This window comes from Polypterus senegalus, chromosome 15 (genome assembly GCF_016835505.1).
Source record: "Polypterus senegalus isolate Bchr_013 chromosome 15, ASM1683550v1, whole genome shotgun sequence".
Taxonomy (NCBI): domain Eukaryota; kingdom Metazoa; phylum Chordata; class Cladistia; order Polypteriformes; family Polypteridae; genus Polypterus; species Polypterus senegalus.
In genome coordinates, this window is record NC_053168.1 from 127,350,424 (window position 1) to 127,365,982 (window position 15,559).

The 15,559-nt window shown below is 44.2% G+C and overlaps 1 protein-coding gene across 1 annotated transcript in view; it reads right to left on the minus strand.

Annotated features, from left to right (window-relative positions):
• Positions 1-15,559, minus strand: part of csmd3b (CUB and Sushi multiple domains 3b) — a 1,150,768-nt gene that overhangs the window by 363,881 nt on the left and 771,328 nt on the right. Inside the window, 1 exon segment of the mRNA XM_039737543.1 lies at positions 14,598-14,719. Coding sequence (XP_039593477.1) covers positions 14,598-14,719 — 122 coding nt within the window.

Genomic DNA, 15,559 nt, shown 5'->3' on the forward strand with positions numbered 1-15,559 from the left:
GACCTCGTCATTGTAGAGGTTTACTTACCTCGGTGGTGACATTCACGTGTCTGGTGACTCTTCCTATGAAGATTAGGAGAGCATGGGGAGGTCATAAGGTTGCTGGAAAGGGATGTGTGGCACTCCCAATATCCAGGGTCCAAGTCTAAATTTAGAGTCCTGGTGCTTCCTGTTTGTGAGACATGGACGCTATCCAGTGACCTGAGATGGAGACTGGACTCCTTCATGTGTCTCTCCTTGGGTATCACTGGTTTGACTTTGTGTTGCTCACGGACTCCCGAATGAGGCACATGACCTGCATTGTGAGGGGGATTCAGATATGGCACTACGGCCATGTGGCGTGATTACCCGAGGGTGATCCGACTCACAGGACCCTCGTTGTTGTCCGACATTGTGGGACGCCCATGTAACACCTGGCAACGGTATATAGAGGGTCATTTCTAGAGGGGGGGACTGGACCACGTATGTCTGCCTTTTGCCAACCAGGACCCTCGGCTGCTTCGTCGTGTGGTGGGTGCGGCAATGTGCTGTACCAGTGCACGCTCCCTGACCTGACCTGACCTCATGAACAGGTAGCTGCTGGGAAAGGGACAGGTTTCTGAAGGATGCCATCACTAAGGAAGGACTGACTAACAGTAACGGGTCCTTGGGTAGGCCGAGATTAAACAACTGCAGCCCCTGTGGGAGGCAAATTGTTGTCAGCACCTTCCCTATAAACCAGTAAGAGTGAAGTGCCACACAGAGAGTTCCATAATGACAGAATGTACACGCCGCTACACTAGGGCCATAGTTAGGAGACCCCTGAAGCATTCTACCTTGTCGAGGTAGGGGTCGGATGTTTAGGACTAAATAATGGAAGACTGCTATTTAAGAGGTACACCATAAGACCAAAAACAACCCAAGCGGTAGCCTGTCCAAGCACAGCGTCAAACGTCCATTATAAAGTGGATAGTGAGAGCCAGAGAGAAACACTTGGAAAACTAAAGTGCAGGTGGAGAGTGTGGCTTAGGGCTGGTGGGAGGAGGGATTGTTAAAACCCCAATGCTAAACTCACCTAACCCTAAACCCTCAGCAACAGTAAATTAATCACTCAAGGACCATATCTATGGCCTGAGGTCCGAGGGACGGCCGCTGTCCGCCGCTAAGCGTACCTAAGACCACTCACTGTCTGGGAGGCGTCTGCGTGTTCTCTCTGTGCCGATTGTTAGTTTGCTTCACTTCTCTCATTCCAAAGACCATCAACTTCATTTGGATGGTGGTCCTACCCCGTGGGTGACTTTGATTGAAGTGCGTCCCCACCCCTTGTCACTTGATACAGTCTTGACAGCATCTCGGACTCTGTGACCCACCCCGCAAACTCACTGGACTTTACAGGCAAGGAGAGTTCTGAAATGAATCTACTTTTGAATCTCTAAAGTGATTTCTTCTTCGGCATTATTAAATGAATGCACCAGTATTCCCCCATGTAGCACAAAACCGTACTTGTCAAACTGCTGTTCAGTGAAAGCACAAAATTTAAATATGCAGTGAAAGCCTAAGGACAAAATGAATGCAAGGGTCTAAATCAATTATCTGCTTCAGTGTACAGGAACCGAGTTTATCAATGACAGTGGCTGTGACATCCTTTATTCCCATTGTTCAATAAGATACTGAACATGAAAAGTGCAGCGTTAAGCAAAAAATAAAATCAAATAACTGTTATTCTATTTCCATTTTATTCTATCAGCATTATTTCTCAAGAGAATGGTTCATACACGGTGAGAGGCATTCACGCTCAGCTGGGTCCTGCATTTCCAAACACACCCTAAGACAACAGAGAGGACGTCCTGGACCTGACACCCGTCTGCTGTCCCCTAAAGGTGACAGACCTGTTGGCTTGGGTGTGGTAGTAGTTGTAGTCGTACTCGCATCTAGAGTACAGTGAAGTTCTTACTTGCTTGTCCAACCAACATACCTCATGTTATTGCTCTGGGTTTGTGATAAACCACCAGTTAGGTGGACTGGCAATGCTAGACTGGCCCAAGGGTGTGTTTGTATGTCTGTGGGTTTGTGTTCACCCCTCTAAATGGATCAGGATTGTCCCTGCCTTCTGCTTGCTGGAATGTGTTCCATCTGCTCTGGATATATTAACCCCAAATGTCTCCTGGGCTTCTAATTCTGTGTAGAAACAGTTAACCCCGAGCAGTACTTGTGGCAAACTCTTCGTAACCTGTTTTGGGCTTAGGTAGCAGTGACCTTGGCACTGTGACTTGTGGTTGTGTGTTTATTTGGGGAAAGTGGTCAGCAGACCAAGTGACATGGCAGGCAGAAAACGAATAGCAGCAACATCTACTGAGTGTTAGGCAAATCGCTGAAGCCAATTACGTGACAAAGAGGAAGAAAAACAAGAAGAGCAGCAACATGTGCTGTGCTTCAAGCACGTCACACAAAGTAATTAGGTAAAGAATATCAAAGAATAAACAACAGGATGCTGAAGCACAAACACAAGTAATGAGTAATTCGAAATACAGCCTCATGTTCTGGAAATTAAAAAAAATATATATTATGGCAAAGTGATCAACAGACCAAGTAACATGGCAGAAAGTAAAAGAACAGCAGCAACATCTGTTGAGCATTAAGCAAATTGTAGACGCCGATTATGTGGCGAAGAACACTAATTGGAAGAATGACAAAGAAGAGCAGCGACATCTGCTGAGCATGAGCCACATCACAGAAAGTAATTAGGTGAAGAACATCAAAGAATTAAGAACAGGATGCTGAAGCACATTCACAAGCAATGAGTAATTCTAAATACAGTCTCATATTCTGGAAATTCAAAAAAATGTTATTATGGCAAAGTGATCAACAGACCAAGTAACATGGCAGAACGTAAAAGAACAGCAGCAGCATACGTTGAGCATTAAGCAAATTGTAGACACCGATTATGTGGTGAAGAACACTGTAATTGAAAGAAAGACAAAGAAGAGTAGCGACATCTGCTGAGCATCAACCACATCACAGAAGTTCACTGAGTAATAAAGAACGACAAAGAATAGGCAGAAAGGATGCTGAAGTACAAACATAAGCAAGGTTCAATCCCGAATATAGCCTGATATGTTCTGGAAATTCAAAACATTTTAGGTCGCGGCCAAGTTACTGGTGGGCAGAAAAGTTTATTGTGATAAAAGCATGGTCCCCACAAGCCAAAGCGCTTGAAAATCCTCCAGGACCTGCTATGTACAGGTTTAGAATTCATAATCAAAAGTATGTATTGCATTTATTGATAATCGAACAACAAACTAACGTCAATAAAGGACAGCCAAGTGACCGGTGGTTGTGTGTTTAGGACAAGGTGACTGCAGGACAACCAAGTGATAACCACCGTAATGGCAGAAAGAAAAAGAAGAGCAGCGGCATCTGCTTAGCGTCACGCTAATCCCAGTACTTAGTTACATCCATGATGAGATCAGTGACAAGCTGTGTTTGATCACGATGACCACTAAACAACGTGTTGCCAACATAGATGTCTGAATCAGCGTAAGCCACCTTATTGCAGGGTGTTCATAAGAAATGTCATGGTTTACTTCATGAGCAAGAACAAGAATAGCTGTGCAATATATTTGAAACTTTGATTTAAACGTTTAAAGTCTTAATTATCTTGATTTGAACATACATTTGTCATTTTTCGCCCTCTGATGATTGCCCATAGGGGGCTAGTCAAGGGTCAAAAATGAAACATATCCTCATATTGATAATCAGTGAACTTGAAATAGTCTGAAATGATACCCCACATGCTTCTGTTTGAAATCTGCCATTTGTAACCTTCTGGGAGAGGCCTTTAGAGGCCTGGGACAACCGATAAAAAAATCCAAAATACGACCCTATTTATGATAAGCAATCTCATAAATATCCTAAAATGACACACCACGTGCCTATTTTACCGGTCCTCATTTTTTTCCAAAGTGTTTTAAAAAGCGGTAACTCCGACATCTCATTTCCCATAAGGAGGTGAACCCCGGGGGTCTGTTAATGTGGCCTGCACACACAACTTTAGGTCCTTCAGATCCTTTTTGCCGAAGACAAGCATCTTCAGGGTGAGTGATGTCCCTGATTATTTTCTTACGGGTTGCATGCATTAAATGGGGTACCGGGGAGGTCCCTAACTCTAACCCTTTACCATCTCCCATCTTGTTCTTTCTTGTTTTACAGTGTGAACCGTTAGCGCGTGATTCACGTCCCAGCCCCGTCGACTACCGTGAGGCGTTTGCACAAATATATGAGGGGCTATGGTGTCTTCCTATACCACCAAGATGTGCGTTTCGGGGGGCATTAGCAACTCCAGACTGGCCCACAGTGAACGTGTATGGGTATGAACTGGTGGGCTGACCCACCTCTCCTGGGGAGAGACCCTCGGCCTCTTTGCCATGCTAATGCGACACACAGATGGGTACATTTGGTTCGAATTTGTCGGAAGACTTTAAGGAACTGCCATTCAAATGAAATGGAAATGTGTGTTTCAAGGATAATGGGCTCTGGTTAGTACACAAGGAGGCTGGGAGATGAAATGCTTTGACTATTTTAAAATATTTCAAGATCCTGTCAAAGAGTTACAAGTCGAGAAAGGCGACCATTTATCAAAAAAAAAGTGAGAGGTAATTTGGCCGAATGCAGATGACCTTAAATTTTATTCTTATTTTGATGTAGAAGGTTATGGGGCACCCATAGAAAACACAGCTTGATACCAGTCAACAAAAAGTGAATTAAGATGGAAATCCATGGGGCTCTGCTGTAAGTGGCTTTCATCCACTAGATTATGAAAGGTAATGCGACAATTATGTGATAAAAGATAATGACCAAAGATTACAAATCTGAAAGCTTCCCACAAGTTGAAAGTCGAGGTAAACGGCTCTGGAGGGAAAGAAGGGGCATCAGAGACATGCATGAAGTCGCCAGTTAATTAGCTACACACATCTAGTCGCGTTTGGGGCGGTCTTGTGTCTTATTATACTGGAAGTGTCCGTCCGAATTTCAGATTACCCATAACTAATGGGGGGCGAGCTTGGTCAGCAATGGTGTTGAGAAATGCCTTCCAGTTCAGCCCATCGTCCACATGCGGAGTCGTGACAATTTGCCCCTTAAGGACTCACAAACCGGCGTCTGGTGAAATAAATCACCAACCGCCTCCTCTTCTTCGCTCTCGGCCAAGACGATGAAGCTCGCTGACATCACTTCTGGATTGGCCTCGTAGGTCCCACCCCTGCCACGCTGTGAGATACTTAAAGAACAAAAGAAGTTGGAGTTCATTGGAGAGATCACAGAGCTCAGAGAGACCTGACCACGGAAGAGCCGTCAATAGACGAGCGATGGCAGCGATTCTCTCTCGATGTTTGGACTTTTTGTCTGTCCCTCTCGATGCGTTGAGCGGGTTACTGGTGAGTCACCGATTCTTCATCATCGCCCTCTTTTGTTTCCTCTTCATTACAAGATGTTATTTAATGGGTATTGAGGGGCCTTATGTTTGCCCCATCATTACACCGTCACCACTAGAAACAGGATGGACTCAGCCATCCCGCCATGATTTATGAATCCTGCTAATCCAAATTTATGAGGCTGGAGCAACGGAGGGAGAATAGGAACCAATTCTAGTTTGGGGACCAGTCGATTACGAATGAGAACAGTCCGTTCAGCCCAACAAGTCTGTCCAACGAGGGTAACGTCACGTTGAGTGCACCACAACACTCGCCCACTTATTCCATATTTCTGTGGTTCTCTGTGTGATGCCACTCTTGTAACAAGACAAAAGTATACTTGTGTGGTGGTGGCATGGAGAGGAGTTAATTCTGGCACCTCTGGAGGGGCAAAGGCAGGTACCATCTCTGGAAGGGATGTGCAGTTTAGGGACGTCACAGCAAAGGAGATGTCCAGAAGTGCACTTGTGAATGCAAATGGAGGTTTTTAGGAAACCAGATGTCTGCCTTAACTGAGCTACTCACCTTATGTCGGTTTTGTGTGTGCATGTAAATACACTCGGTGAGACACGCAGAGATTCTAAGTGTGGTCCAATGGAGGGAACGAAGGGTACAACTGCTTACCATCAGCATAGCACTGATATGAGAATCCACGGGTCTGCACGACGGGTCAAAGTAAGGAGATGTATGGAGAGACGAGAAGAGGACCCTGAAATGACCCTGTCCTTACCTGGTGCACCCCTCGCCAGGACACAGGGAAGGATCTGCCTGAGAAGTAGGACTCAAATCACCTTTGGGCAGTCCCAGTGATGCCAAGGCCAGAGAGGGTGGCAAGAAGTTACAGTCACTTAACAATTGTGAGCCTTATACATTCTCTTGTGTCTGATTTGTGTTTAGTCCTCCAGGAACTGGTTCAATGGTTTCACGTAATCACTGGCGAGTCACAATACGCTTTACGATTTCCAGCACTGTTCATCTGTGTCTGATCAGACTCACGCGCCAGCCTGGCGGTATCAAGCGCAGCGCCGTCACAACGCCGCACACCGGCTTCACTGTTTGTGATTTACAATTGAAGTAAAGACGCCGGGAGGGGAAAGCAAGAAAGACGGATAAATGTGCATCTCAGGCCGTGACAGCAGGTCCCTTCCAGACAGATAACTGGTTTATCAAGACAGAAAAAGGGGTGAGCAGCAATGGAGAAAGAACGCTTTGAAAAATGATTTGATGACATTCTTCCAAGTCGAGGACTATGACAGTCTGTTCTGATTTAATTCATCACCCTGCCAAAACTGAAGAGCGGCCGAGGCTGCCAGTGGGAAACAATTGAGATTTTATACTCGTTTTGGTCATGAAATGGAGATGCTAAACAGGCCAAATCCAGCCCATGAGTACAGTTTAAGTGGCTGGTTATATTGTTTCAGATCATTTTCATTAAACATTAAAACTAACACCACGTTTACCTAAAATTACTATCAGGATATTTAATAAACATGGATGGATGGATGGATGGATGGATGGATGGTGGAGACGTAGGAGGAAAAGCTGCAAAACAGCACCACCTTCTGACAGAGACACCAAAACGTCAGGAATAAAATTCGAACATTCAGTTCAGTCTGCTTGTCAAAGTCTCTGTCTGTCTACTGTAGGTGTCATATCCAAACAGGACGTTGGTAACCACGACACTTCCATAACTCTACATAAATAGTCTTCAAAATGGCCATTCTCATCCAATCCAAAAGACGTCACAAAGGTTAGTCTCTGACTTCTCCAAACTCTTCATCCACTGGCTACCAGATTTTCCATACGTTCATTTCTAAGGGGTGTTAGATAAGCAGTGAGTTTCATAAACTAAAGAGAGGGCCGCGATGAAGATATTGCAGAAAATACTCAGTAAATAAATAAGAGTCGTGAGCCGTCATTACACATGAACTCCAAGCATGGACATCTACAGATGGAGCTCCACGTGCGCCTGTGAATGCAGCATGGCAGATTGAAGAAACCTAACAGAGCACTCTCTTTTCATTTAAGTGCATTTACAGAAGACATTTGAATACATTTTAAATTTCTACCAATCATCATCCAGATAAATAGTATGGTCCATCGACACAGCTGTGCATTAAGTATTATGTAAAGTCCCAAGATGGCTAACCGTTAAGGGAATACCTGGTAAATAAAAACAAGACTTCTGATATGTAAACTGCTATCAAAGAACACAATCCAAAATTAAATGAATATTCAACAGGGCTATTCAAAATGAAAGAGCAGATTTCTAAAATTTGTTTCAAACAAGCTGTGTAAGACAGAAACACATTCCGCACAAAGACAGGGGACTTATGATGATGGCATCCAACTTTGCTACCATCATCTTTTCCACAACAGTGCGTCCAGGGTTGGTTCTGTGATGGTGTAGCCTTTCCTGATAAGCTTGTTCAGGCCTTGTGCATCTTTTGAGCTCAAGTTGCTTCCCCAGAAGACCATGAGATAAAACACCACAGTGGCTACTATGGAGTGATAGAACATTTCCAGCAGCTTGTTGCATACCTCAAAAGTCTCCTTAGGAAGTCCAGTCAGCTCTGGCCCTTCTTGTCCATTGCCACACCAGTCCAGTTAGAACATTTGGAACACTCAAGACGAGAACAGGCCATTCAGCCCACCAAAGCTCGCCAGTCCTCTCCACTTATTTCTTTCAAGAAAACATCAAGTCGAGTTTTGAAAGTCCCTAAAGTCTTACTGTCTACCACACTACTTGGTCACTCATTCCAAGTGTTTATCGTTCTTTGTGTAAAGAAAAACGTCCTAATGTTTGTGTGAAATTCACCCTTAATAAGTTTAACTGTGTCCCCGTGTTCTTGATGAACTCATTTTAAAGTCCATATCTCAAGCCACTGGACTAATTCCCTTCATCATTTAAAACACTTCAGTCAGGTCTCCTCTTAATCTTCTTTTCCTTAAACTGTAAAGGCTCAGCTCTTTTAATTTTTCCTCATAACTCATCCCCTGTAGCCCTGAATCAGTCTAGTCGCTCTTCTCTGGACCTTTTCTAGTTCCATTATGTCCTTTCTGTAGCCCGGAGACCAAAACTGCACCCAGGACTCCAGATGAGGCCTCACCAGTGTGTTATAAAGGTTGAGTAGAACCTCCTTGGACTTGTACTCCACACATCAAGGCGCTATATGACCTGACAGTCTGGTAGCCTTCTTAATGGCTTCTGAATAATGTCTGGAAGTCGATATCTTAGAGTCCACTATGACTCCTAAATCCTTCTCATAAGGTGGACTCTCGATTTTCTGACCGCCCATTGTGTATTCAAAGTTTGCTGGTACTTGAAGCTCTGCACCACTTCACTTCCACATCCTCCCCCTGGATGGTGAGTGGTGTCAGAGGCTCCTGGCCCACTGGTTTTCCACCACCAGCTCTTCTGTCCTGCTCATGTTGAGTTGCAGATTGTTGTCTCTGAACTAAAAGACAAAATCCTCCACAGCCCTCCTGTACTATGATTGTTCTCTATTATTAATGCTACCTATAATGGAGAAGTCATCTGAAAATTTCTCTGGGCGGCAATCACTGGCATTATACTGGAAGTCCGTCGTGTAGAGTGCTGAAGAAAAAAGGAGGAAGGACAGTACCCTGAGGCACTCCGGTATTACACACCAATATTTCTGACATGCATTTCCTGAGCCTCTCAAACTTCTACTTGTTGGTCAGGCATATTTATATTAATATTGTTACACATCTGCACATAAGAGAAAACTTCAGGCACCTGGTGACGGTAATTACCCTTGGTGCCACAGCCCACCTGCCAAGTTGTTCTGCCTACCTAAGGTAAAGTCATCTCTGATTGGGGGATCACAGGAATCGTGGGGTAGAGGGGTCCTGTCATCGGATTGGCTGGCCCAGTGCTGACTCAGCTGTGGAATGGCCAATAGGGGGAGGCACCTTGATGACTGAGGTCTCCAGGTGTCTAAACAAATCCAAATCATATTATGGGATATCATCTACTGTGAAATTCTGCTCCGTACTTGTAAAATGTTTATTTTTATACTGTATTGAAGATTTGTTCTGTTTTGTGTATTGTATTGACCCCCCTTTTCTTTTTTGACACCCACTGTACACCACACCTACCTGTAAAGGGGTCCCTCTTTGAATTGCCTTTCCGGAGGTTTCTTCCATTTTATTCCCTACAAGTGTTTTTTTGGGAGTTTTTCCTTGTCTTCTTTGAGAGTCAAGGCTGGGGGGCTGTCAAGAGGCAGGGCCTGTTAAAGCCTATTGTGGCACTCCTTGTGCGATTTTGGGCTACACAAAAATAAATTGTATTGTATTGTATTGCCACAGTCAGCAAGATCTGCTTTATAAGTGACTGTTCCTTTTTTTTTTAGGCACAGGTTTACATGAAATGACACCTTGAGAAGGACCCAAGTCCCAGCAGCTGTGCCTCACTTTCCTTAAAGTCGTTTTTCCATTTTCATGAGCGAACTACTAAAGCGGTTGCCCAATTGTAGTTGTCCAAATGCCCAAATACAAAACAGGTGCTGCTCTAGATTGTCTGCTTTGCTCTCCTGTTGAAAACAACCCTGCAGTCATGACCTGCTTATTCACGGCACCGCGTTGCTGAAATGCTGCTCTCCGATTACATGTGAGCGGCACTCGCAAGACGTTATTCCATTGCAGCTTCTCCGTGGAGATGGGAAGGGACACCTTATCCTCATGGCACTTGGGAAATGACCATTCTGCATTGCAATTCAATGTCTTCTAGTAGCAGCTGAGCAGAACAAGCAAGTGTGGTGACAGGCGAGCACTTAAATACGAGGAGATCTCCGCTGAGGAATCTGAATAGGGTCAGATGTTTAAAACCTATCGGCATTTGTATACGAGAACTCAACACTGGATTCAGAAACGATTCAGAGCGCATCAATCTTTGCACACTTTGTGGAATTTTAAACAAATACATTTGTCGTTTTTGCCCATCAATCTACTGTGAAGGAACACGTGTATGGACGGGCATCCCAGCCGGGATTGGCAGCATTCCCGTAACTAGCCAGGAGGCCAACATCACTGAACAATGGAAGGAGACTCAGTCTCAGAAATACGGGCCTCCCCAAACTGCTAGATGGTGGGCTTCAGGACCCACTGCCATATTTACATGATTGCTTCTGTCTGCACTTTGTTTGGTTTCATATCACGTCTATTTTGGCTTTACACAATTTTCAAATTATACGGGGATCCTTAGGTGCCCCCAAACCTTCATGATGTCTGTTTGTACACTGAAAAAAATTCATATGCAAAAACAAGACCAAAAAAAAAAAATAAACTAAACTAAATGGGAGCCGTTTTGCTTTTATTTAGCAAAAAAATCTGCCAAAATGTACTTGACAAGAATTCTTAAAGTAAGCTAAATAATCGTAAATACAAATTTTTGGATAAGTCAATAAGTCTTACAATAAGGAAAACAAGACTTAATGTCAAGATATTGTGAACTCTTTTGGAAAAAGAGGAACAACCCAGGAAGTGCATCCTGAAGCACGAATACTGCATCTGTGGTAGATTGCTTGTCCATTGCCGGGACAACCGCAGGCTCACAGCGCTGCAGCGAATGCACCATGGAAGCAAATCCGAGCCAATTGCAGTCACGCTATAGGCGCATGTCGTCGATGGGTGATGCAAGACCCATGGTCGAGTCTCAGTACTTTAGCAAAACCAGCTTTATTCCGATTGAAACAGGAACAGCATGGTTATTTACTGTAGTGGGATCTACCGCTCTCCTATACACAGGCCCAGCAGTCAGGCGGGGGGGTGTGGCCAGGTAATACTGTGCTCTGCAGTTATAAAGTTCCTCGCATCACCCATCGATGACAGGCACTTATAGCGCGACCACGATTGGCTCGGATTTGCTTCCGTGGCACTTCCTGTAATGGACAAGCAATCTTCCACAGATGCGCCAAACGTATTTCGGGATGCACTCCCTGGGTTGTCCCTTTTTTCGGGTGGAGTGTTTCCAGAAGAGTTCAGAAACCTCACAATATAAATACCTTTCCACTTGCTTACATTTCATTTTTTGCGGTGTGTCCTTACAGAACGCATAGTATATGCATACTCATGGATAAATCGGGGCTTGATTTTACCATATAATTTCCAGTATTTTAAAAGTCGAATGCAGAAAACTCATGCTATTGGTCTAAGAGATTATGATATGCTAACACCCACCTGAGAGAGGATCCACGGAGCACACGGACCTTTTTTTTTTTTTTGAGTATTGTGCCAACGTGACCACATGGTAATACCTGAACTATTCAGCTCTGAGACGTTTGCACAGTTTTGTGTTTTTTGTATCTCACACCCTCATACACTTTTATCGTGAGAGCATCCCTTATCTACGATAGTGTTTGATAAGAAAATATGAAGCAAGTTTTAAATTAAAAGTCATTGAAGAGGCGAAAGAAATTGATAACTATGCAGCTGCAACAAAATTTGATGTGTCTGAGAATCTGGTGTGAGACTGGATGGGGCAAGTATAAAAAAAATAAATGCATTTTTCAATGGGCATATAAGTCGGGGTCCGATTTTATGGTCCCTTTTTCGGGTTTCAAGACCCCGACTTATACACGAGTACATAAGGTCAATTAAAAAGGCAATTTAGCACGATAACTACAACGGATAGAAGCTGACGCTAACACAATGCATTCGCAATGGCTTATGGGTAGTCTGACCACACACAGAGCCACACTCGGTCTTGAGTCTGTTTGAAGCCGAGCTCAAATAAAAATGGCCGCTCAGCTGTAGGACTACACCGCTGTTGAACAACGTGACATTTTGAGATTTCTATGGACAGAGGGAGTGAAACCTGCCGAGGATGTTGACCTGTGCTGAGGAGTTAGCTGTCTGGGTAGCCATCTTGCAGTACCCCAAGTCCTCTTGTGCTATGGCATGTGCAGATTCGTAGCTGATACCCAAATGTGCAGCAACAGCGGACAACGTAATCCAATGGTGTTCCCTGATGTTGCGGATGTGGGCTTGTGTGTGCGACGCTGGGGGTCGAACAGATCAAGCTTCATTAGCTCTTCTCACATTAGACCTTCTGACCCCTTTGCTTTGAGTCCTGATCTTTTCACTTCCATGCCAAGTCGACATCCTTCAATGAATCTCAGCAGGTTTCATTCCCTCTGTCCAAAGAAATCTCATCATGGCGCGTCATTTAACAATCCCACTACAGAAGGTCCATGTTTACTTGACCTCGGTGTCATCAAGGCTAACAGCAGAGTGCTGCCCCGTGCATGTTCAAACTACCCATAAGTCACTGCAAACGTGTTGTACTGCATCAGCTTCTATCTGCTGCGATTACCATGGACTTTGTTAAATGGTGCGACTCAAACCACCTACACCCGAACACCAACAAAACCAAGGAGCTGGTGGTGGATTTTAGGAGGACCAGGCCCCTCATGGACCCTGTGATCATCAGAGGTGAATGTGCAGAGGGTACAGACCTATAAATACCTGGGAGTGCAACTGGATTATAAACTGGACTGGACTGCCAACACTGATGGTCTGTGTAAGAGAGGACAGAGCCGACTATACTTCCTTAGAAGGCTGGCGTCCTTCAACATCTGCAAGAAGATGCTGCAGATGTTCTATCAGACGGTTGTGGCGAGCGCCCTCTTCTTAATGGTGGTGTGCTGGGGAGGCAGCATAAAGAAGAGGGACAAACTGGTAAAGGAAGGCAAGCTCTATTGTAGGCACGGAGCTGGACAGTTTGACATCCATGGCAGAGCGACGGGCGCTGAGCAGACTCCTGTCAATCATGGAGAATCTACTGCATCCACTGAACAGGATCATCTCCAGACAGAGGAGCAGCTTCAGCGACAGACTGCTGTCACCATCCTGCTCCACTGACAGACTGAGGAGACCCCTCACTATGTGACTCTTCAATTTCACCTGGGGGGGTAAACGTTAACATTATACAAAGTTATTGTCTCTCTATTTTACCTTCATTCTTATCACTCTTTAATTTAATATTGTTCTTTATCAATATGCTGCTGCTGGAGTATGGGAATTTCCCCTTGGGATTAATAAAGTATCTATCTATCTATCTATCTAACTACCGTGTAATTTTCCAATTGCCTTTACTTCTTGATTTATCGTTGTGTATCAAGATTACTAGACTATAATGATTTGCTGCTGATGGAGCTCTTAATGCTAACGCATTATAAAAGGGGAGAGGCAGAGGATCACAAGGGTTGCCTTAACTTTCCATGAAGCCAATTTGTATCATCCACCGGCATCAACATTATCACAACAAGTATACCGCAGTGTAATCCCGCCATTACCGCCTCAGTGACAGCCTTCTTGTAACACCGTTACATGTGCAGCAGGACTCGTTGGGTGTCACAATGCATTCACTACCACTGCATTTTAGCGAACCCCGTCACACACGAGCAAGTCGGGGGGCAGTCTACGGGCTCGATGCAGCGCAAAAAAACACAGAACGGGTTTACAAGGCAGCGCATTAATGCCGTTCTCTTTAATTTGCCAGGAAACACGCAGACCTGAGGCCCAACAAGCCGTAACCCAACGCACCGAAGATAACAACAACCCCACAATTCCTACCGCCGTCCCCCCGTGATGACTTCACTCCCAACTCCCCGCTGATGTCCTCACCTCCGGCTCCATCTGATGATGTCACCGCTATCCCATTCCCGGTCCGTCAGTCTCATTTCCCCTACAGCTGCTCCCTTTCTGGTTCCACCACATAAAATCCTCCCTCCTGGCAACAGTTCTCTGGCTTCAGTGTGACTTTGTTATGCTTACGACGGGTACTGCAGTGCCGACATCTTGGCCTACACACCATACGGGGACAGTTCCCCAACTCTTAACGATTGACTCTGTGCGTTCTTATCCTGCACAACCCACAGAATTCATGGCTTGTTAAATCAACGGGAATTTCTATTTATGACAAACACACAGAGAGCCGACGGAAAGCCTCTTAAGAAAAATGGGAATTGAAGACATTTAATTTCTGTAATTGAGTTTGCTCACAAAAACCTAACATTTAAAAATAAAAAAAAACAAAACAAACTGCATTTTAAAATTTGATGACAGATGAAAATACATCTTCTTCAGGGCTGTCATTTGAGTACTGGCTCTAAACATGGTACTCACCTTATTGGAGTTTATAGCTGTAATTATCCAGACGCACTGAGAATTGCTGTCATATTGGAATGGAAAATTAGGCGATGTGAAGGTGCCACCTGGTCCTTGAAGATTGGATCCGCACGTTTTTACTGAAATAAAGAAAAAAAAAGAACACGTCCATTGAGAAAGAAGAAAAGCAGAAGGTAAAAATGCTTGAAGTGCGGTCCTGCCGCTGCCGCCCGACACACTCCCACCATGTCTGCCGTGTCCTCCAAAGCTCCCACTTTTCGTTGTGCAGCCTCTTAGGACCGCTGAGCTCTTAGTAATGCAGCACAGCAGGCTGAAGAAATCGAACAGAGCACCGTCCTTATATTAGGAGAATTTACCAAAGACATGTGAATATATTTTAATTTTCACCAATCATCATACAAATAAATGGTAAAGTCCATAAACTCCTCCAGGGACTCTCATATGTTAGATTAACAAGTGCAGAGGGGCGTGGGGGTCTCTACCTGATTACTATCTATAATGCACAAGCCGGTATGACTGACCCCAATTCAGCATCACCCCATAATCAAAAATTTGTTATCGCAAAATGAAAATGATTCCATTACCTACTGGGGAAACTGGCATCCAAAAAACAGGATAGCTGCTGTAATAAGAAAAAAACAAAAAAAAAAAACTCCCAACAAAGTCAAATAAAATCAGTTGAATAACACACAGCCGAATCCTATTCAGTGTTTTACAGAAGAAGAAGAAGAATTCAATGTTGAAATTTGTTTGGTCTTGTCAAGAAAATTTTACAAAATTAATTTAGCTAATGAACACTTGACGAATGCAGGCATCAACCCTTCAGTGGAATTAGCTGTAATATGTGAACAAACGTACATTAACAAGAACTCTTGAAATAATTACATATGAAATCAGTCTGTCTTTTCTTTTGTCAAAAATCTTGCATTTGTTTGTGGAGACCATATATTCATTAAATT